Below are 24,434 nucleotides of genomic sequence, written 5' to 3'. Positions count from 1 at the left end.
ATATTCTCGGAAAAGTATTCACTGAACATTTCGACTGCATCTTCCGCGGATGTGTTTCGTTCCATTTCCAGCGAATATTAAAGAATTCGACACGAGTGTGCAATTCTCGATGGTTTTTCTTTACTGCCTCAGCCCATCTCCTTTCACATCGCAATTCCTCCTTCCTCACTATTCTCGTCAACCTTCCCAGCCTGCGATTTGCACTCCCCATTCCGCTCTTTTCTTTATCTTTCTTCTTCCTCAAAAGCTGCTGCATATTCAGTGGTTCATCGATTTCATCCCTACTCCTCATCTTCGGAGCCCAGTGTGACATCGTCATAAGTAACTGGTTTCGAACCAAGTTCCAGCCAGTCCAACTGATCACCCCTCAGCATGTCGGTTTCCTTATTTGAACTCGGTCCTCTATTCTGTCATTTTTAACGCGTATCTTTGTTCAGCGGAACTTGTACCTGCATAGCCAACCTCTCCCCACGTCACAACCACGTGATCACTCTCCTCAGTTGGATCGGTGGCATCGTGGAGACGTCTTCTATTATCGCTACTAGAGACGATATTATTACATCGAACGCTCCTGCCCTACGTGCTTCTTCAATGCCACGCAAAGGTCTTCGTCTCCAAGCAGCACAAGGAATTCAGTTTTCCTACTTGCGCGTTGCTTCCATCGTTAAAGTTGCCGATTCTTATCGCGGGTCATCTCAGAATTAAAGTTGGGCAACCCCATTCCAGTTGCTTCGAACTATTTTGGTTCGAATCCCTTCGTGGAGAAGAGAAACGTTTTTTCTTTAATCTTGAATATCAGATTCAGACAGAAGAATGTGGATTCTTATTCCCTTTCTCTGTTTGTTGGATTAAAGAAATCCAACAAACAGAAAAACCTTCCTAGAAACAAATCTCTGTGCGGGTGTCAATTCGCGGATTTGGCGTTTCAACAGCAATAAACCAACTTACAGTTATTCGTTTTCCCCAGTGTTTTCCACCCATTCGTTGTACTGTGTGTGTGTGTGTGTGTGTGTGTGTGTGTGTGTGTGTGTGTGTGTGTGTGTGTGTGTGTGTGTGTGTGTGTGTGTGTGTGTGTGTGTGTGTGTGTGTGTGTGTGTGTGTGTGTGTGTGACACACGATATGGACTACTTTGTACTTAGGGTCACTATGAAATAAAGCTATGGCATCGAAAGAAGCCACGGAACTTACCCAAAGCACCCAGACGGAAGTTCAGCGTCACCACAATCACTCCTCCGCCAGCTGCAAGCCACTCTCCATGGTACAGCCGTGCTCCGTTCAGGAAATACGACCCTCCGTGGATGTACACCATCACCGACAGAAGTTCTCCCGCCTTCATCTGAAGATAAACAAAGTTAGAAATAAGTCACTGAACGAAGGGAAGCTTAACTACCCCGACGCTGATGTCGGATTTTTCTGTCGTGCAGAACATGGACGCGAAGTGTAACATCATCGAAGTAACATGCGAAAGGAATTTAGTGCTATGCTTGCTGCACCAATTGGCGATGGTGGATGTTGGTGCGGTCACCGGTTCAGGGAACATCGATCACGATACATTCCCTAATTGCATTTCAGCACGCAGAAATCATTGTAACATTTACGGATTTGAATGCATTCCTTTGCGAATACTCTGTACAACCCTCCGGAACTAAGCAACTGCTGAACTGGACAATCGCGCAAATTTCTTGAAGAAGTTACCGAAAGGAGATTTTGAGTGATTTCGCCCCGCTTCTCTGCTAAATTCCGTGTCTCAACTGAGGGTTCAGATTTTGCCGAGGATTCGAAGGCAAGAAAGTTGACGTGTTAACTTTGCACACGAGAGGTCGAAGACTTATAAAGGGGTAGTGAAGAGATGAGGAAGGAAGAAAGAGGAGGATCAAGGTGATCGGTTTCAGCTTCAATTGATAGCGTTTGTGTGCCAAAAACACGAAAATAACGCTTTTGTGCACTTTTGGAAAAATTGCATATTTTCGTGTTTTCTCTTCAAAATAACGCATTTTATTTATTTATTTGTAAGCTTCCTATAATAGTACAAAATGTCCTACGTGTAACTTAAGAGTAACAGCTCATCCAAGTTGCGATTTGCATAAAGTCACAAAGATGTATGTGAGGCATTTTCATTATATACACATATGTACATTCATATAATATACATATTATTCTAATATAATTACATAATAAAATCACAGGAGACATGCTAATATGTACACAGAAAGTTGCAATACAATTAATTGGGAACAAAATAAAACAAAGCAGTTGAATAGCATTTAACTTTTACGTTTTACACATAAGACTGGATCTTTGAATACAAATATGCTAGAAACCAATCATTTATACGATTATTCTTAACAGAACTTCCTCATTTCTGTGGGGAAATAAATACTCTTTGATTGGAGTTTTGTATTTGTTTGGGTTAGTTTCATTTCTTATTGGTAACGGTAATGTGTTGAATACTTTTGGCGCGAAATAAGTATAATGTTTGTGTGTTGCTTCTTTATTTGCTTTTGGAACTAAATATTTTAGGCCCTTATGTTTACTAAGGAAAGCATATTGTTTGATATTTACGTATTCGTTGTCGTTTTTTATGAATAATTGACAATTGACATTTATGTCTTTAGGGGTGAAACAAGATGCTTTTCATATTCTCCGCTATATGTGAGGGTAAAATTTATGAGCAGTTTGCTCGCCCTGATTGGGCATGGAGATTATGCATCACTAAAGGAGGCTAATATAGCTTTTGGTCTTCTCTATTTGAATATGTCCGTTGCCTCGTATGCTGCAGCTTGCTGAACCAAATCGTTAGGGTGTGTGGACGTCTTTAGGAAAAACTTGGATGCTAAGGATTGTAGGAAATAGAAAATATAAGGAATATTTGAATCTCTATGAAGTTGATTGTTTCTAACATATCACGGGGCGTTAAGAATCATTCTCAATCACTTGTTCTGCACTCGTTGTATCTTGATGATGTTAGTATTAGAGGTGTGGCTCCAGGCCGGAGAGGCATAGGCGATTATAGGACGAATCGTCATCTGGTATAGCTGCAATTTGATTCTGTTGCTGAGCTTGCTATTTCTGTTAATTAGCGGGTAGATCTGAGCTATGACTTTAGATGCCTTTGCGCACGTAGACTTGATGTGTTGGTTGAAAGATAGCTTTTTGTCGAGAATTACACCCAGGTAATTTGTTTCTGTCTGCCAGGGAATTTTAGTATTGAATAGTAACACTGCAGGAGATATTGGCCTTTTCCGAGAAAATAATGGCTGAGCTTTTTGGGAGGTTGACTTCCAGTCTCCATTTGGAGAACCAACCCTCCAGCTTTAGAAGGTTTTCTTTGAAGCTTTCTAGTAACGAAGTGGGGTCGGAGAGATCTGGTTACTATTGCTGTATCGTCCGCATACAGGACCAAGATGGAAGACATCGGATTGTGTGGGATGTCCGACATGTATACAGAAAACAGCAATGGAGCCAGCAGGGATCCCTGCGGCACTCCAGCAAAGATATGGCGCTGGGATGAGGTAGAACCGTTGATTGTAACTTGTATTGATCTGTTCTGATGATATGACTGGATTAGATGAACCATTTTAGTGGAGTACCGGCTGAAATAAGTTTGTGTAGCAGTCCGAAATGCCAAATTTTGTCAAATGCTTTGGATAGGTCTAGAAAAGCAGCTCCTGTGCACTGGCGCCAGTTATAGCTGGTGGTGATGTTTTCCACCATTCTGTGGATTTGCTGGGTAGTACTATGGTGTTGCCGAAAATCAAACTGTTCTTTAAGGAGGATGTTTAGGCCATTTACTGAGATTTGGAGTTGTAAGAGGATGACCTTCTCTGCAGCCTTACCCAGATTGGAGATGAGACTGATTGGACGATAATTTTGCGGTAGGTGTGGGTCCTTGCCTGGCTTATGTATAGGGATTACATCAGTCAGTTTACAGGTGGAAGGAAAATAGTGGAGTCTTAAGATTGGATTAATTATAATGGTCAGGTGCACTACAGCTTTTCGAGGCAACAGCTTGATCACCCTATTCGAAATGCCGTGTGGTCTAGGAGCTTTATTGTTCTTTAGTTTTTTAATAATATCATATAATTCAACAGGTGATGTGGATGCAATATGGTCAGCACTGGTATCTGGGAGTTTTAATACGTGTCTGACATGTCTGTGAATTTCATGTATGTGATTGAAGTCTAGATTTTCAAATACAGGTTTGCACTGCTCCTCCAAATTTCTTGCCATGGCCTCCGCCTTGTCCGCATCAGTGTGTGCAAGGTCCTGGTCAGAGAGTATTGGGGGAAGAGATTTGCCTTTGTTTTCGATGTTGCTTAGTAATTTCCAGACAGAGTGATCAGTAGGCGAGATAGAAGTTAATTTTTCTTCCCATAGATGGTGTCTGTGTGCCTTGAGTGCATCTCCCACAGCCCCAGTAAGTCTATTTAGATTTGTTTTATCTTGTGGCGCACGAGTGTTAGGAAATTTTTTCCTGGCTCTGTTTTTCTCCCTGATCAAGTTCATGATGTCTTCAGGCAGACGATCAGGCTTGTGGACAGGATTGTAGAATGTGGCTACCGTTATGGCAGAGGAGTTAATTAGTTGGGAGAGGCTTGTAACTGCAGATTCTATATCGTTTTTTGTACGAATGTGAGGAACAGGGCGGCCAATACTATTCCTGAGCACGTCCGACAATCTTTCCCACGATATATAGGAGTGAGGGGGAGGAGACAGGTATTCTTGTCTTCCTATCTGAAGTAGTATTGGGCTGTGATCAGATGACAACCCATTCAACGATCTTAGGTTGTATTGAAGATTGATATCCTGCAGGAGGACAGCTATATCCAGGATGTCCGCAGTTCCAAACGTACTAAGATAAGTTGGTTCGGTGGGGCCTGCTGCAGCAGCATTGTGTGATCCTATGAAGTTGGAAAGGATGCTTATGAATAATAGTACCCTATACGCGTATAAATATCTAAGGGGTAGTATGTTTAGTATGGTGTATTTATTATACACATTGCAGTATCCTTATATTTGCTTCTAGTTAAGATTTTAATTCCTTTATTCTGAGTCGAGACTAAAGGTTTCAGAGTAGTGCGATAGATTCTTCTTCCCCAACTCAATATACCCTATTGTAGTGTGCTTTGAATCCAGGCAGAATGTAATATTTTTAACACATTTAAATTTAAGAACCTCTTTAGGTAGTAAAGTCAGTTTAACATAATCTTACTTGACATAATTTACATAATTTTTACATAATCCTTACGATTTCGAAAGTATGTTTTGCGCACATGTTGCGCCCTCGCACAATTGAGGAGGGCAATAAATGAGGAGTGCAATAACTCTGCTTTCGAAAATTATGCTGAAACGGGAGAAGGAAGAAAGACAGCTTTTAAGGAAGAACGTTTGGGTGTTGCTGGAAATCTGGGAAATACAAGGGGGGGGGATGAATTATTCAAGAATGGAAAACTGCGATCAATTAATGAACAAGCAAAACAAAACACACACACACACACACACACACACGCAAAGCATGATTGATTATATAGCAAAGGTTGGTCGATTATAGAGCCTCTGCTGCTAATGGCTCATGCAAAAAGTTAAGCAAGTTTGATCGCGGTTAGTAGTTGGAAGGGTTCAATCGTTCGAAACTGTTGGCACACTCTCCCTCGATGAGTCTTTGGACTCCCTGGAGGTGTCAGTAATAATAATAATAATAATAATAATAATAATAATAATAATAATAATAGGAGCCCCCCCTCTAAGAAACTCGGGTTTTTTCATTCCACATACAGACAAATCGGCCAAGGAGCACTCGCAAAAGAAATCCAAGTAGTGGTGAGCTGAGCAGTAGATGGCGTTGTGTGTTGATGGTAGTTGTATAGTTAGAGGATTAAGCGGGAGATGGGTTTAGTGGCATGGAGGGGAGTCTGCCTTCCCACGACGAGTCCTTGGAGGTGTCCCATAGTAATAGTAATAATTAATCATATATTAACGTGTTATATATATAATAAACATACACAATTCTTGAAAACTGGAAAAGAAAGAGTTATCATATAAACAATAAAAAAAAAACAATATATATTAATGAAATCCATCTGTTTAATCTTAGAGATGGCGAATGAGCGGAATGGATTGCCAGAGCCAATTAGGAGTTCTTTGCTGGCGAACGAGTTGAAAGCCACATTTTTGACTAACATATGCAAACAAACAAATTTTAATGTCATTCCTCGTGCCTGTAGTTTGAGTGTCAAAATTTTCCTGTTTTCAGTGCGGTGTTGTTTTTATTATTATTATTATTATTATTATTATTATTATTATTATTATTATTATTATTATTATTATTATTATTATTACGGGCAACTCCAAGGAATCCTTAGACTCATCGAGGGAGGCTCTAAACATACAAGAACAACTATTCAACATCCACACAGTATCTATCATACCTTGCCTTGAACTCACTGACCGTCACAGCACCCACAACAGACTCTGGCAGCTTATTCCACTCATTTACCACTCTAATAGTAAAGAACCCAGCTCTAATCTAATCTACCCCTGCTAATCACACTCTTACCAAGCTTCCATGGCTGGCCCCTAGTCCTCCCACCACCAGTCCTGTTCTCAAAAATATCCTCTGAATCAATCTTATAAAAACCCTTCAGCAATTTGAATGTCTCAATCATATCATCCCTCTTCTGCCTATCAACCAATTTCTGTAACCCACAGATTTTCAACTTGTTCTCATAAGGTTCATTCCATAGACCTGCTATCATCTTAGTCACTCTCCTCTGGATTCTCTCCACCTCCTCCCCATCAAGAAGAAACCCTGGCACCCAGATCTGGGCACAGTAATCAAGATGGGGTCTTATCAGGACTCGATATAGAGGAACAATAACTTGCTTATCTCTGCTCCTCAAAGTATTCTTCAGTAGCCAAGTGATCTGATGAGCTGATTTACCCACTTTTGTCATGTGCTCCCCCCCCCTAAACTTTAACTCCCTATCCACTAACACTCCCAAGCCTCTGGCTTCGTCATTTTCCTGGCGTACGGTTCCACAAATGTGGTATACTGTTGATAATCTTTTCACCCCAAAATGCATAACCTTACACTTTGCTACATTAAACTGACATCCATTCTCCTTAGCCCAGACCTCCAATCTATCCAAATCATTCTGAAAAATTTTGACATCCTGTGCATTCACTATTGCTCTACCCAACTTTACATCATCACCAAATAAATGAACAGTTCCTCTCAGATCCTTTTCTATATCATTAATGAACAGATTCAATAGCAGTGGTCCACGAACAGAACCCTGTGACACACCACTAGTAACAGGCCTTCTTTTGAATTCTACTCCTGAATAAAGTACTCTGATATCTCTCCATCAACCACCCTCCTATCCATCTCACCAACCCTATACCATTCCCATGTGCTGCAGTTTACTGATTAGAATTCCATGCGGTATCCTGTCAAAGGCCTGAGCAAAGTCCAGCAGTATCACTGTAAATCCATTACCTTTATCCAACTCAGCTGTCACTGTATTATAAAACGTGAGCAAGTTCCTCTCTTTCCACCCCCCTCCTCGGGACTTACCCAGAGCTGAGACTTAAATGAAACAAAATGGTCAAGGGAACTGACAATTCTTTTGCCGCTACTCGAGCTGGTATACCATCCAATCCCACAAACATATCTACATTAAAGTTCTGTAATAGACTATTCACCTCCATTTCATTCACTTCAATTCCTGTATCAGCCATTCGTTCTCTCATTCCTGCAATATCAAAGCCTGGATGTATACTCTTGCAAAGTGTTCGCTTAGTAATTCTACTATTTCAGCTGATTCAGTGACCTCCCTGCCATCGGCATTCCTTAGAATCATTTGGCCGTATCCTTTTTTTTCTTTCAATTGCAGTGTAAAACTCGATGCAACTTAAAAATACCGAAGCGCTTTACATTGATTTTTACAGAGGTCAAGTCTCATGAGAATTGCAAAAATAGCTTTATTTGTCTCTATGTATTTTATTAATGTAAATAACCCTATGGGAATCGATTGTATTTACTGTTGTAACTAAAATTTATGGAATGTTAAAAACAAAGGCAATGCTTTGCCATCGGAACTTTGTATAATGTATAATAGCTATATATAAGAGCACAAGAAACTTGTTTATGATTGAGTGTGTGAGAAAGTTGTTTGTAAGCTCTCCGCATGAACACCTTCAAAGCTAATATCAAAAAGGTCCGCTGGTTTCAGAGAAGTTTCTGCTGCCCGACAAGACAAAGAAAAAAAGAGCGCACGGAGGAGAAAAAAGAACGGGCCGGCCTTAACAAAACGATCAAGGAGAACTGCCGAGTTCTTTGCGGTTTACAACTCTTGGTGCAAGGTCCCGAGAAGGCGAAAATAAAAGAGGACTGAGCCGAACATCGTGGGGAGTTTTCGGCAGAGAACCAGAGGCAGCCGAGGTCCAGTTGCTGACAGAAGGAGAGGCGAGGTCCAGCTGCCGAGAGAGCAGAGGTGAGATCCAGTTACCGAAGCAGGAGAAGTGAAGCGCCGTTACCGAAGAGAGCCGGAGGCAATCGTCGGAGAACCAGAAGCATACCGACCCAGAGAAACAGACTTCACGCGAACCCAAGCAAGAGGAAAAAAATCGGGAAGTCAACCCAAATCAAAAGCCACAGAACGATCTTCAAGCCTTCCTGGATGCTGAAACTTCTTGCCTGAGCTTTTGATTACCGGGAATATTGCAGTCCATGAACCGCTAATACTCTGACGAAACGCCCCCTGAAGCAAGGCCTAAGATGAAAGAAGAATACCTTTGGAAGGTGTCGTGACAAAGAGCCTCCGTTTAGAAACCTCTAATGTACATTCTTTTTGTAATCTAGGAGACATGTCATAGATGGACTGATAAGAAATAGCGATAAGAAATATCTATAAGAGAGTCCTCTGAATTGTTGTTAACTGGAATATTAATTGTAAGATAACTTGCCATAGCTAGGTAATCTCTTTATGAGCGAATTAGTCTCGGCAATTTGGTTTTCGTAAGCAGAGAAGTAACAGAGTAAATATTCGTTTAGTCATTTAATGTTGAAAAGGGAAAGTTTGTTTTTTTATACCAAACGGGCAGGTAGAGAGAGAGTAACCTCCCTAGCGCTTATTTAATGTACTTTATTTTTAATGTAAATAAATGTGTTTTAATTATATGTCAATAGAGTGCATTGTTTATTTCACAACGCACTCTTCCTAAAAAAAATGTCGGACTTGTGAGCGGGAAACCAAGTGGGATTAGCCGAAGCGTACAGTTAAGTGCAAATAGACCACGAGTGTTTGTGTAAAGTTTTACTGATGTTAGAGAGAGAGAGAGAGAAATCAACCTGCCGTATTACTGAGTGTTATGCCAGTTAAAAGATATTAGTGGCGCAGTCTCAATAACATACATTTTCTAGTATTCATAGGCATAAGACTCGTAGTGCGAAAGATAGATAGTACGCAATAGTTTAAGCAAGAAAGGTTACGAGAGAGAGAAAGCGCGCTAATTAGAAGTACGGTATTTCAAAGGCGCAGTAACCAAACAGGCTCCATAAAAGGCTTTATAAATAACAAGAAATAGCACACAGTTTGCAGCAGCATATCGAAAGAACTGTTTGGGATTCTCTTTAGCTTGCGTTGCTAATTTCCTTTCATAATCTGCTTTTAAATGGCCTCGCCTACTCCCTATATACAGGAATAAAAAGGCGTTAGCTGATTTTTTTTTTTTTTTTTTGAATCTGCTTTTGCTTTTCTTACCACACTCGTCACCCTTCTGGCCTGTGCTTTGTACTGTTTTTGTGTCACCTTTCCCCTTAAATTTCATCCACAATTGTTTCTTTTTTTTGCAGCTCAAGCTTAATGGTGTTATTCATCCATTTCACTCCCACTTGATTTACCCTCCAGACTCTACGTATGCAGTCAGCCATTACCTCCCTCGAATCACTTCCCATGCACTGTCAGCATCCAGTCCTTGCAGTTTTACATGCCCTGGCGCTGATCCAAGCAATCTCCTGAGCTCGTCATACTTACCAGCCTGATCATTCCACATGTGTCCTGTCTTAATTGAAAATTCCACACATTTAGTCATTCCCAGGTGATCACTTATGAGCGATGTTATGATCACTCTCACCAGTTGGTAGCAACGTGGTCATATCCATTACAGTCAAATTCTCAGATGCAATTACCAGGTCAAGCACTCTCACACCCCTAGTATTTTCAATTACATGCTGTCTCAGATAGCTATCCCTTAGTAACTGCATAAAATTCATTTCCTTCCTCCCATTTGTCCTCTCCTCCCGCCAATGAAATCCCCCATAATAATTACCTATCCTCCACTCATTGAGTCTATTTGCCAATGCATACCGACTCCATCATCTATTCCGTCGCCTGGTCTATAGCAGCACCCAATCGTATATATTTTCTTCCGCTAGTCTCAATCTCACACCAGATCGCCTCAAATGTGCTCTCTTCACTAACCTGAAGTTGAACTTCTATTCTCTTTGGCTGAAGTTCATCAGCTATCATCAATAACACTCCTCCCCTATTCTTTTCTCTCTCTCTTTCCTGAACACACTCTACTCCTCACATTCAATCCCACTAGCTACAGTATATCATCTTCTGTCAGCCATGTCTAACTAATGCCAATAACCTGTAGCCAGGAAGAGCCAACCAAGGCCAAAAATTCTTCCTTCTTGTTCCGAATACTCCTGGCATTAGTGTACATAAAGTGCAGAAGTCCCCTATCCCCGCCCCTGTTTTGACGCCTTACACTAACTATCCCATTTTGGTTTGTTATCCTTCGTCCTAACTCAACATGTTATACACATTCTTACACTCAACTGCCTCACTGATGTCTGCATGTCCACTTAACAGCATCCCCACCCTCCCTAGAAGCTCCAGTTTCCCTGATTCTGCACATCCACTTTCACTTCATTCAGCAACAATTATTTTTTTTTTTTTGCCTTGCTTCGAAGTTTCCTGTTATTATGAAGCAAATTCAGATCAAGACAGCACACTGATGCAGAAGGAAAAGGTTTGTGAAATCTGGAACTATGTAAAAGTCAAGGAAAGAAGCCTGAACGAAAAAGCGAATGTTGGTCGACTTGCAGCGATACAAAATCGTAATTAAGGCTCTTGACAATAGCGGACTCGTGGAGAACATTTTAATTCCATGGCGCACACAGTGCTGTGCCGAAAGCAAACTCTGCAATAATTATTCACGTGGAGAAAACTCGAAACTGAAACCAAAGATGTGTTGATGCTGCAACGAGAGAACGAAGAGTGGTTCTTCGTTTTCTTCGCAAAAGCCACAGTGGCACAGCTGAACCTGCTGCAAGCTCGTGTTCCCTCCTCAGATGTGGCACCGAATGCTTTTGACAACACACTCCGCCAGTGCGCTGGCGAGGCGAAAGCCTTCATGGATGAGTGCGTGCCACGTGGCAACAAGGTTGCTCCTCCCTTGAATTCTGGGGTCGGAAAATAGGATTTCCCCTTGCACTCTAAATTTATTTTTGTGGGGGATACACAGAGGACTCGTAGAGCAAGGCTCAGGTGATGAAAGTAGAAGAGCTGCACTGAAGAGAGAGAAAGAGGGAGAGATGTCGCCTTGAGCGAAGAGGACATCCACCAGGCAACCAACAGACTGGGATCTCACTGCTGGCACGAGCGTTTCTATTAGTATCGGGGTGGGCTGAATTTCAGCTCTTCCATAAACAAAAAGTGTACTGCATTTTCTAGTGGGTGGAACTGTTATTAAAGACAGAGAGAGAGAGAGAGAGAGAGAGAGAGAGACGGGGAACTTACTTCTGGCACGTACACGTTGAGGCTGAGGCAATCCTCGCTCTGCGGGTACCTCCTCACGTTGGTCCTCTGCAGCCTTCGAGTTCCGTTGCGCACGGTCCACACGGAGTGCTTGTCCCCTTGCAGACACATCGGGCCGAACTCGGTGGCGTCGCGGATTCCATTCCAGGGCCCATGAGGGACGGGTTCCTGCACGGGATGAAAAAGACAAATAGTAGGCTGCGGGAGTTTTTTAAAAAAAAAGCTAAATCGTCGTGAAACCAAAAACGGAGCCTTAATTTCTGGAAGTGGTGTCGCCGTCGTGATAAAAAAAATCCCCGACTAGAATGGTGTCGAGGACACGAGCGTCGCTTGACAAGAGATTTAACCGAAACGAGTTAGTCGGTCTTATACGGAGGCATCGGGACAAAGCGCGTGCGTGCACGAACAAAAAATTTCCGAACTTCTTTCCTCGCAGCCTCATCGTCGTATCTGGAAAGTCGTCGCATTCGAATGAAACGCGCGAAGACTCGAGGGGGGGCAGTTTCAATTTAATAAAAAAATTTATATTTTTGAAAACCCCGCAGTCACTTAGCCAAAGAAGACTTCGGCACTTCGCTCGATGCGTTCTTTGCGCTTCGCTCGTGACATCCGCGTTGTCATTGCCATTGAAGATGCATCTTCATCGGCAATGACACTTTTCCGCACCTTCCGGAATAAGGCAGCGATCACGCTCAACCACGCGCATCCACTTCTATCCGGATGTTCTCTGAGATTCGACTGCCGAGACTATCTACGATACTTTTTGGAGTTTTTCTTTTTTCTTTCTTGTAAACAAAAGACTAGGAGGCGCGTGTGTGTGGGGGGGGGATTACCGTTCATAATTTGGTAAGCACTCTCTCGTGCTCATCCGTGCGAAGAGTTAGCAAAAACAGACTTCGAGCCATCACATCATCTTTGAATGCTGCGTTAGACCATCGACGTGTAAAAAGAGGTGGGAGAATGCGCGCGTGCGTGTCCAGTGATTCTCCAAGGGAATAAAAAAAGCTTCGACCTCTGTTTAAGCAGGAGGAAAATTTTCTACATTCATCCGGTTTAAAATGGGATTCGAAATTAATATTATTAGCAGCTGCTGCGATTTTGGGAGCTGTGCTAGGGAGCTCCTGAAAGATCTGTGGTTTTTGTTGATTTATTGAGTGTTTGTCTTCAACTTAATTGTGTATTTTAGTATATTATTGTCGTCTTTTAGTGTAATTATTATACTGCAGCATTTTATAATGTAATTGAAGAAATATTATTAGTTTTTACTACTGTTAAGAATGGCGACCAAAACTCGTCACAACGGACAGCGTCTAAACCTGAAGTGGTTACTTCGGAGGAGAACGTTTGTCCCGGGGAACAAAAGATAAGTTGACATTACAAACATCTCGACTAAAAGAAATTATTAGAAAATCGACCAGGAAAGTGGAAAAGATTGAAAAACATTTGGCTAAACTTAGACATGATATGAAAAAGGAACGTTTAGCCAAACGTTTTTCCACAATTTCCTGGTCGATTTTCTAATAATTTCTTTTAATCGAGATGTCAACTTATCCTCCGACATGATGGGAAAAAGGACAAGAACAGAAAGAGCGGAACTTGGAAATCATAATATTAATCACAACAAGGTAAGTCAGCTGAAATCTAAGAAAAAGGATGTGAAATGGTTTGGCGAATGAATCTCGAAAAGGTGCGCTTGCCGAGGAACTCACCACTTTGATTTTCGCCCCCAGGAAAGTAGAAAATACGACAAACGCAATTGAAAACCAAAAAAGAAAAGTAAAAGAGATGGTAGTGCGAATAATTCAAGTAGTGACAAACATAGTATGAGAGAAGATATGAAAAGTCTGTTTGAAGAAGCGAGAAAGAAATGTGAAAGAGTGAAAATTGGGATTACTACCCAGATATGACAGTACTGAGTTAAGAAGGAGGGCGATGACAGCAAATGATTTCACACGCAGGCTGTGTAGAAGATATGGACGCAAGTTTTTAGACGTGTGGGGTGTGTTTGATGGCAGAAAAGATTTGTATAAGAATGATGGCCTGCACTTGAATTCCTTTGGAATCAGAAGCCTGGAGAAATTATTTCTTGGTATGAGACTTAATGCAGAGAGTCAGGGAAACCAGATCATCAAGGGAGGAATGGGGGGAAATGTGTGTGAAAGTTCAGGTATGGTATACAAACGAGATAAAGATATGAATGCCATTGAGCATGGTTATGTATGTGGCGAAGGAGTGGAAAAATATGCTTTGGGTTCGGACCTTTTTAAGTACGTCTCGGGAGGGAAAAGAGAACATTCTAGAACAAGACCAAATATCTAATTATAAGAATAGGCTACGTCGTAATTTGTTGTCTATACACAAATGCTAGGAGCATTAGAAACAAAGGGGTTGAGTTTGTTGCTTTATTCAAAACAATGCGGCCTAAGGTTGTTGGCATTAGTAAAACCTGGCTATCAGAATCAGATATGGTAAGTGGGATCGAGTGTAACGGATTTACTATTTTTAGGAATGACAGTAGAGATAGGAGAGGAGGAGGAGGAGTGCTACTAATGATATCAGATGACTTCAGTCCAGTTAAGGTAGAAACACAAGAAAACAATGATGGAACAATGTCCCTGTAGCGGTGAGTTTGAGTCTGTCTGGTGTGAAGTGGAGGTTAACAGAATGAAATATATGGTGCGGTGTTGCTACAGACCTGGCGGCTCCGATGCAGAGGACAAAGAAATCGCCAATTTAGACTCATGGGTACAAAACAAATGCTCATTATGGGTGACTTTCATTTTCCAAACATTGATTGGGTAGAAGAGAAATCTCATGACAACAAAGAAGAGGAATTTATTGAATTGTTGCGAGAAACTTTTTCAAGCAGCATGTGAAAGAATGAACTCTAGGTGAAAGAATGTCGGATTTGCTTATAGCGTCAGAGGCTATTTTACCACCAATTGGTGACAGAGATCATGCTGTACTTTTTTAGGAAATATCTAATTCTATTGATGCTCCAATTAAAACAGGTTGCATGTTGAACTACAAAGCTGGAAATTATGATCAACTTAGAAGAATACTATCTTTGGTCCCATAGTATCCGTTACTCAATGGGAAAAATGTCAGCAATGCATCGGAATCTTTGAAAAAGTGCTTAAATAAGGTGGTATCTGAATGTATCCCCAGTGTTCGAAGAATAAGTTGGTTGGGAGTGAAATGGATGTGCAACCTTATTAAGCAAGAGATCCACAAGAAGTTGATGTGGAAAGAATATCGTGAGAATAAGAGTGAGAGGAGTTATGAAATATATAAAGCTCAGGCAAGAAAAGTAATGAGTATTGTAAGGAAAGCTAAAACGGAGTATGGAAAGAAATTGGCCATGCAAGCTAAAGGCAATCCAAAAGAATTTTATCGGTATGTCTCAAGCAAAAGAAAGATGAATGTGGAAAAAATAACTATTGAATGCAGATGGTACACGAGTGTAGGAAGCCAAGGAGATTGTTCAGTTATTGAGTGTTCACTTTGCTAAGATATATCAACCAGGTGTATGTAACGTGGTGTACAGTGCTACTGCTACATTGGATGAAGAGTTAGAGGTTCGTGAAAATGAGGTTGAAGAGCTCTTGCACAACCTGGATAAGAATTTGTCAATAGGGACAGATGGAATATCTGCCCGTTTGTTAAAGGAATGTTCAGCGGAATTGGCTAGGCCATTCACACATTTGTATAACTTGAGTCTCAGTTCAGGAATGGAAAGAATGTATGATAATTCCATTGCACAAGGGTGGTGCAAAAACTGATGCATCTAACTACCGACCTATCAGTATCTCGGGTGTGGTAGTGAAGATTTTAGAGAAGTTGGTAAGAACTTGCATACAGAAATGGGTAGACAAGCATTCTATACTCTGCAGGGAACAGCATGGGTTTACTAAAGGAAGGTCAAGTTTTAGCAATTTGCTCATATTTTATAACAATGTTACGGCCGAGTTGGATAAAGGGAATGGATCCATTATGATAATCATGGATTTTTCTAAGGCATTTGATAGGATACCACACGAAAGGCTGTTGCATATACTGGAGAATATGGGATTGGAATAAAAACTCTTGACTTGGGTTAGGGGATGGTTGACAGACGGATATCAAAAAGTGGTATACAGTGGGTGTGAATCTCTCAGATTTAAGGTGACCAGTGGTGTACCTGAGGGTTCAGTGTTTGGGCCATTATTGTTCAATCTATACATTAATAACATCAGGCAGGATCAAACATCAGATGTTCTATTGTTTGCCGATGATGCGAGGGTAGGTAGGGAAAGCAGATACTACTGATAATCAGCAATTACAAAATGATTTGAAATCAATGGCTAGAAATTTGGGAAACGAAAATGGCTGTCGGTTTAATGTTAGTAAGTGTAAAGTTATGCACTTTGGCGTGATTAGAGTTCCAGTGGAATAGTATATTAGCGAGGTTATGCTACAAGAAACTGAAGAGGCAAGGGATCTTGGTGTATTGGTGGATAAGAATTTAAAGTTCAAAGGTCACATAGCAAAAGTTGCAAATACAACTCAGAAGATAATTGTTATGTTGAAGCGAACCTTGACATGTAAGGATAAAGAAGTAATTTTGCCTCTTTATAAGGCTTTGATAAGACCACACCTGGATTACTGTGCGCAGATTTGGTCTCCCAGTTTCCAAGGGGATAAAGAAGCCGTGGAAAGGGTGAGTCAAAAAAGATTTACAAGGATTATATCTGGATTATGGGATTTAGATTATGAGGCCAGACTGCGAGTATGTGGATCACAGACTCTGGTTAACAGGAGATAGAGGGGGTGATATGATAGAGGTCTATAAACTTTTGAAGGGTGTTGTAGCATTTCAACTGATGAAATTTTTCGTGATATGGAAGAAGGGGAGAGAACACGGGGACATCTATGAAAGTTAAGTTTGTTCACAGTCGAGAAAGGGGTAAGAGCTAGGTTTTCTCCCAGAAAGCAGTGAGTTGGTGGAATAGTTCGTCTTTAAGGGTAGTGTGAATGAATTTAAAGGAAGGCATGATAGCTGGTTTGATTGATTTATAGCCTCCTTCGACGATTTCTTGACCCCCTGGAGGCCTCGGATAATAATAATAATAATAATAATAATAATAATAATAATAATATTGTAAAATCTCTCATGTTATGTAACAATGTAACCTATGTTTCGAGAGACTCGCACACGCGTACAGCGGAAGTCCGGGCCTATATAAGGCGAGACGTTGCGAAGGACTTTGTCTTAGGTTTCTCTCCTTCTCTTACTTGGGTCCGCCGCCACGTGAGGTCAGTTGTCGGGACTGGAAAGGAAAGAGCTGCACATTGGCGCCATGTTAAGGGTGTTATAGGGCGTGGAATAATCGATGACTCGGACAAGCAAGAAATTAGGCGGGAAATCAGAACGAGACAGGGAAAGAAGGACAAAGAAAAGCGCGAGAAAAACATTCGTGTAAAAGGCAGCGTTGGACGAGAATTGTAATTACGTATGTGACAGTAAGAATGCACGTCAAGTGTGTCTGTTTGTGGGTACAACAAGATAATGTAGATTGGTATTGAATTAATCTTACTGAAGGTATGCTTTACTGTCAGTTTGTGTGCATTTGACAAGCAGGATATTCTGGACTGTGATTTTACTTCAAGGGAAGAAACGAAGAACTAAGTCTGAATCCGGAAGAATTAAAATTGACAGACTTCTGATGGAATTATATGTGTATATATATGTAAATATGAACGAAAGTGTGTAAGTATTCCTTTTTGATTTAATTAAATAGTTTGTGAACAACAGATTGGACTGATTCCTGAAAATTGCGAACCTGCATAAGATTAAGTTTAAGTGATCAATAATCAAGCCACGACGGATTAAAGGTAAAAATTAACGTGAACGGGAATGCTAACAATATCTTCTTGGCTTTTGGTTTAAAATCTCATAATCTCTCACTCAATACATAGTCTAACTCGCGCAGTCGTAAAACAAGTAAATTTGCTAGACTACAGAGGGTGAGGATCCAGTAGAAATAAATGGCGGCAGCCGATAGTTAAGGCAGTTCACCATTCACGCAGTTTTAAGGAAAGAACAACAAAGACAAAGCAGGGTTGAGAAATCCGTAAAGAAATTAAGAACATTTATAGCAAAATGTATAAATATAATGCACAAGAGTCGTAGGGCCCCTTGAAACAAACTGCCACCTGCAAACAAACGCTTGAATCTACAGTATCGTAGTAGGCCTTTGATGACAGTGCATGCAGACAAGAGCATAAAAAAAATAAACGCCTACTAAACGGAGATCGTCTTTATCAGACGTTTGGTTATTTGAACGAAAGTGTAAGTAGACGGTAGCTGGGGAGAAAGGGGGGGTGCACTGGGTGTGTGATTCGTGTGGAATGTTAACTCTTCAGAAAAATGAATCCAGCGTTATAAGCTGGATTCTAGTGGTCGCCATGAAGATCTTACTTTTGTAGGCATTCTTTCAGCCATCTGCTGAGTTAATCGATCTCTTCCAACAAGCAAGTAGGATTTTTTTTTTTTTAATTTATGACTTTTATGGATCAAGGATCAGTTCTCGGTCCGTTGTTATTAATGGCATTGGGATGGATTTCACACGCGACATACAGCTCTTTGCTGATGATGCAAAGATAAGCAGGGTAATCAGGAATGCGGCTGATATGCGGTACTTGCAGAATGATTCGATTGGCACGGGAAAACGGATGTCATTTCAGTGTTAATAAATGTAAGGTCATGCACTTTAGTGCGCATGCCCTTCATCTACTTATCGAATACGCACATTGCACATTATTGGCCACTCACGCTCATTCATTAAAAATTCTTCCGATTTTCTACACAAAGTAAAAAAGGCTTGCCTACAGCCCACTGTTATAATGGTGAGCTTTGATGTAGAGTCTCTCTTCACAAATATTCCTCTTGAGGATACAGTACAGCAAATAATAATAATAATAATAATAATAAAGTACTGCATAACTACAACGATATATGTTATGGAGTAAACGGGTTTATTAACAAAGATCATCGTGTGTAAACAGGATGATATGCACTACTGTAGCCCCATAATGAAGACATGTTCCCTACTTCTTCTTTTTTTTTTTTAATCTAATATAAGCCATCTCATCCACGAATAAAATTACTACGAAAATAGAAAAAGGCAACCAACTGTCCTTTTTAGATATTCTACTCCTTCGTTCACCATCAGGAGAATTAATTACTTCCGTTTATCGAAAGCCTACTTTCACCGGACGCCACAATCAACAGCAATCAGCTCTCCACCATCACAGAAGATGCAATTAGAAAAACTTCATTGCGACTTTCTCGCGCGATTTGCTCTACACCTCAACCACTACAGCAGGAACTTCAAACGATATAAGAAACTCAACGGCTTCTCTGAAAGGACCACACAACAGATCTTTAATTCCTGTAGTCGTGGCTCGAATAACGAGGAAACAGAATGTCGACTTCGAATCCATTACATTTCTGGCATCTCATTTCGAGAATTCTTAAGAAATACAATTTAGTGGCTACTTTTCTTCCTATCAATGATTTCCATCTACAAAAGATAAACGTCTCCTCTAGTTCTCCCTGATGTCTACCAAGTTCCTTGTGACTGTCATCGTTCTTACTTTAAACAAACTGCGTTGAAAAGAACATAAGAACACCAATTTTACATTAAATCAGAAAAATCTGGATTGGCACAGCACCGAATAGATACAGACCACAACATCCTATGGTCTGTATCTATTTGTTTGTAAATTTGAACGTTCTTTCAAAGAAAGTGCTGAAACTTTACTTCACCGTACGACTTACATCGGAACGACTGCCTCTCACTGTCTAAGATAATATGAGAAAGTCTTATTCTAGTCACACATTAGTAATTTTTTTTAAAAAAAATAATGAATTATCGGTATTGCAACATTCCCTGAGTTACACCATTGCGTTGTTTTATGTGCCATTCATCACGCAAATCTTACTTTTTCAAATCAATTCATTGTTCGCGTTGTATTTTGTAATGAACTGTTGTCGCCCGTCATGATGGCCTGTAATATGCAGAATGAAATATGCTGCCTTAAGTAAATAGTATTACTTATCCCTTGTGCTTTTTCGTCTTATTTGAAGAACTCTCTCGTGGCACAAGTATCTCTTAAATAACAACCTTCACGTGTAATGACAAGGAGGTCATTTTGCCTCTTTACAAGGCCTTGACAAGACCTCACTTGAACTATTGTGCGAGGGTCTAGTCTCCTGGTTTCCGCGGTGATTGTGATATATTGGAGAGAGTGCAAAGGAGAGTGTTAAAAATGATATCAGGATTGTGGAATACTGATTGTGAAGACAGATTGAGAATTTGTAGATTGCAGACACTAGTAAACAGGAGGAAGAGGGGTGATATGATTGAGACTTTCAAACTTCTGGAAGGGTCATACAGGATTTCAATTGATGGGATTTTTCAATTTATGGAGGGTGGGGAAAGAACACGAGGGCATCCTAGGAAGCTGAGAATGAATACCACTAATAAGGGGTGTAGATTTTACTCTCGCAGAGTTCAAGACTGGAATGGATTGAAACTGGATGTCGTGTGTGCAAGCAGTGCGAATGAATTCAAGAACAGGTATGACAACGGCGAATGGTATGGCCTCCCTCGATGAGCTTCTGACTCCCCGGGGGTCTCTCTCAATAATAATAATCATTTACTTAAAGTTGATCTCGAAAACTCGGGTTAAATTTAATCGCTGCAGCTGAAGGAAAATGACCGTAGAATGCACGCGATTTCGGACCATAAAATGCAATCACTTGTTAGGGTTTAATACTCGGAGGTGTATTCTCGCTGAGATGCTTCCCTAATATAACCGTCGATGGTGAAGGCTAAGGACGGAGCCTGCCAGCTCCACATTTGTGAAAGTTAGGACTCAAAGAGCTCCACTTTTGGAGGAATTAAAGGCGTTGGAAGGTTTATTATTATTACTATTATTATTATTATTATTTATGTATGTAAGCATCATCACAACTGTTAACAGAAACATAAGAATTTATTTAAATTTTCATCGGCCCTCTGTACAGCGCACGTATGTAATGCTGGCGCGTACAACTTATGTGTGCGGGCCCGCACAATCTGTAATATTCTGACAGGTTGAGTGAATGAATGACCAGGGGATTTTTTTGGATCTGCAGTTCCACACAGTCGACCCATTTCGTTGCGTAGCCGCCAACCTTTCAGCCCTTAATTTAATTCGCTGCCCTCTTAAGAGGACGCAGCGCGCCTCCTGTGACGCCACGAAGCCTATTGCATCACGGCGTTCGAGTAACGTGCATTTGGAAGGCGAAGGGAGTTTTCGCTGCGTTTTGTGATTTTAAACTCCGAAACGGACGTCAATGAGACGAGCATTTCAACCGCAGTTCCGATGCGAGCCGCCGTTTTATCCGGTGAATGAAATTTAATTATAGAAATAAAATTATTAATTAATTATCATTACTATTCGAGATCAGCACTCTTAACGCGATAATAAGAATGCCGAGTAACGAAATAAATAAATTTGCTGCAAAAGAATTTCCTCCTCGGCGTAAACAAACGAAATTTGATCGTTTTCAGCCGAGCTCACGGCGCAGCAGCTCAATTGCCGAAAGTCTCGGGAATTTGACTTTTATTTCTGCATCCCGATGCACGCAGTGATTTCCTCGAGATTTCCGCGGGGGATTTTTACCCTTCGCAACCGAAAGAGGTCGATCAAAATCTCGAAGCGCTTCGTTAGCTGCTTTTCCACAGAACTTGAACGAGACAGAACGGAACATCTGCGAAGTGTTTCGTCCGCGACCGCAATCGCAGAGATGTCAGTGAGTTAGGTTCAAACGGGAAACCTGACCTGACCTTCTATTTAAATAGAAAACGTCGGATCGGATTAGTTCTCGAGCGAATTCCAATAAGCAAAACAACAAACGACCCCCCCCGCTGCTGCTTTCCCCACTCAGCAACTGACGCCGACCGATTGTGTGTGCGTGCGCGCGAGAGGTAAGCGGGAGAGCGTTGCATGGTAGACGAGACCAAATGAAACGTAACTTACTGCGAATCTGAGTTCCCCCGTCGGGGGGTGGGCGTAAGGAATCCCCAAGAAAGCGACCACTTTCCTTCCCGTAGTCAACGTCAGAACTTTGCCTCGAAGAGCTCCGTTTGAAATGTTCACCACCTCCGCCACTCTCTCCGGAAAGTGCGAAGCCTCCTCCTCTTGGGGAACGGCATTCGGGGGATGCTGCTGCTGCTTCTTGGGGAGGTGGGCGTCCTCGTGAAGGGCAACGAGTGCGTCCGCTGTTAGGCCTAGCAACACCACCGCCACACACGCCATTCTCGGAGGGCCGCTCACATCACAAGCAGCCAGAAGGGGGGACGGCGAAGGTAACGGGATTCGCAGTGCCGCTATTCCATCGTCTAACAACACTGCAGTCCGTGTTATCGATCGCTCACTCTTTCCAGAGCGACTGCGCACGACACGACACGATAAACACAAGTGACCTCGAGTGTCAGCCAACGGCTGACCGTGGGGGTAGAAAAGCGCTCGGAATTCGTGCCGAGCTCGGGTAAAGAGTGGGATTCGCCTGTGGGGAAAAGCACATATTTATAAAATTTTGTTTAAGATCTCAAAAATAACCGGAAAGCGATGTTGGTTTCGTGTCCCCACTGGACGGAGTGCGGTTCGGGAAGCCTGAAATGAAAGCCCATCGCAGCATTGGTCGAAGGGAATTCATTTTAAAGCGAGACTGTTTTCATCCCAGATGACTAACGGCGCTGAAATAATCGGGAAAAAGTGCAGAATTTGGACGACGGAAACGTTTTGCTTTTTTTTTTCTTTCTTATATCAGTACCCCCTTACACACACACACACACACACGGGAGGAACACCTGCAGAAGAGAAAAGCCTAGACATGTGCGAAGAAGAATGGAAGAATCAAAAATGGGATCAACAACAAAACTATTTTCGCCAAGCATCATAAACAGGCTCCGGCTGAAAATAGACGCCATTTCTTCAGGTTTACCACTCTACTAACGGGACACGGAAAACTAAGGCACTACTTACACAGATTCCATATCCTGGACTCACCATCGTGCATTTGCAGTCCACACCTTCAACAGACTGTTGACCACATACTTTACGACTGTCAGCTTTTGAACTCCATCCGGATGCCCCTAATACAACACGTTATCACTTCCGGAGACAAGTGGCCAGTGTCAAGACAGAGACTTATCGAAAAGTATTACATAGAATTAATTAAATTTTCTAATAAACATCAACTTCCAGTCCCTGTGATCTAACATAAATACTGTTATTATGTGAATTATACTGTATAGTGTTAATAAATGTAAAAGAAAATCTAAATGTAAATATGAAAATTGACACAAAAATATGAATAGAAATGTTAATCAGTACTTATAAGCCTCGTGTGATGTAGGCATTGTAATGCAATGGAGCATGTAGGAGTAAATTATCTCCTGGTAGGGTAACTATTGGGACGAAAAAAAAAAAAAAAAAACGCGGGCGGTACCAAGACCTGTGACACGATAACCTGAGGGTGAATACCTGAGGGTGTAAAGAAATTAGGGAAAAGAGTGTTCTTCGAAGGAGTAGATGCGAAGGAAATGAAGGAGGTGTGGGGGGGGGGGGATGGTTTGTATAATTTCTGGGGTGTGCTGAATGCGAGCGTAAACCAGCAGTTGTTGATACGCGATTAGAGGAGAGCGGACGGATGGCAGTGGTCCCTTTGGCCCCCACAGAAAGGACAATGCGGCAACAGAGCGTCTGTGGGATAAAGACTGGAAGGAGGCGGCGAGAGGCGAGCATTTGTTAAGCTAATTAAGCGCTCTTCTGAATGGAAATGAAACGTTGTGATGGCAATTTTAGATGCGCGCTCTAAATGTGGGAACAGTATTCCAAGGTCGGAAGGTTTTTGAAGAATCCCGTTTAGAACGAAAGAGAATTACCAAGCATTTCGGAGTTAGAAGAGGTTGTGGACCTAATGGGATCGTGCTAGGTTGGGCTACTTCAAAATCAGCCCAAGAAGAGAAAATGACGCCCAGGATATTGTCAAAAAGTGATGGAGAGGGAAGTGTGGTCTCTCTTTTCCACGAAATGAGCCAGGATTGCACTTCGGTCGCATTCAACAGGTTATTCTCGTCCCATTCAAGAATGGCAAGAAGACTGACGTTTCACACCCTGGTTAAAGAAGATCGTAAAGCGTGAATTACTGAGCACCGCATGAATTTAAGGATAAAATGAACGGGGAGTGTTGTCATTAGTTGTTGTTGTCGTGGAGGATCCCCCAATTTTCCTCATCCATCCCTTAGAACAGGTTCAGCCCTCGAACGAGGGATTTTTTTAAGTATGTATTTTGGACTGTAGATTGTGTTCACAGGTCGGTTTACTTGTTTTAAGGGATGAAAACCCGAGTTACTGGGAGAAAAACCCGCCACTTCCGTATGAGACCGGCTAACTCACCTTTAGTCGAAAGAGACCAGTAAAGGTTCTTCATGGACGGGAACCGAATCTAGTTCTTTCCGACCAAAGTTTTTCGTCTATACCGACTGAGCTACAGGGATTCTTGTTGTC

The 24,434-nt window shown here is 41.6% G+C and overlaps 1 protein-coding gene across 2 annotated transcripts in view; it reads right to left on the bottom strand.

Moving 5' to 3' along the window:
• Positions 1 to 22,289, bottom strand: part of LOC150107061 (carboxylesterase 4A-like) — a 70,687-nt gene extending 48,398 nt beyond the window's left edge. The window contains exons 1-3 of one of the 2 annotated variants that reach the window (XM_090392930.1): positions 21,900 to 22,289; positions 11,811 to 11,996; positions 1,189 to 1,336 (exon numbers count right to left, since the gene is read on the bottom strand). In XM_090392930.1, the coding sequence (XP_090249056.1) occupies positions 1,189 to 1,336; positions 11,811 to 11,996; positions 21,900 to 22,178 (613 nt within the window). In that variant the 5' untranslated portion in view covers positions 22,179 to 22,289. The remainder of the gene's footprint in view (positions 1 to 1,188; positions 1,337 to 11,810; positions 11,997 to 21,899) is intronic. The other variant, XM_090392931.1, reaches the window with a different exon arrangement.
• Between the last annotated feature and the right edge of the window lie 2,145 nt (positions 22,290 to 24,434).

The sequence above is a fragment of the Typopeltis vanoorti genome, chromosome 5 (assembly GCF_054136105.1).
Source record: "Typopeltis vanoorti isolate ZY-2024b chromosome 5, IOZ_Tvanoo_1.0, whole genome shotgun sequence".
NCBI lineage: Eukaryota > Metazoa > Arthropoda > Arachnida > Uropygi > Thelyphonidae > Typopeltis > Typopeltis vanoorti.
The sequence above is the reverse complement of the archived record's forward strand: the minus strand, read 5'-3'. Positions and strand labels throughout refer to the sequence as shown.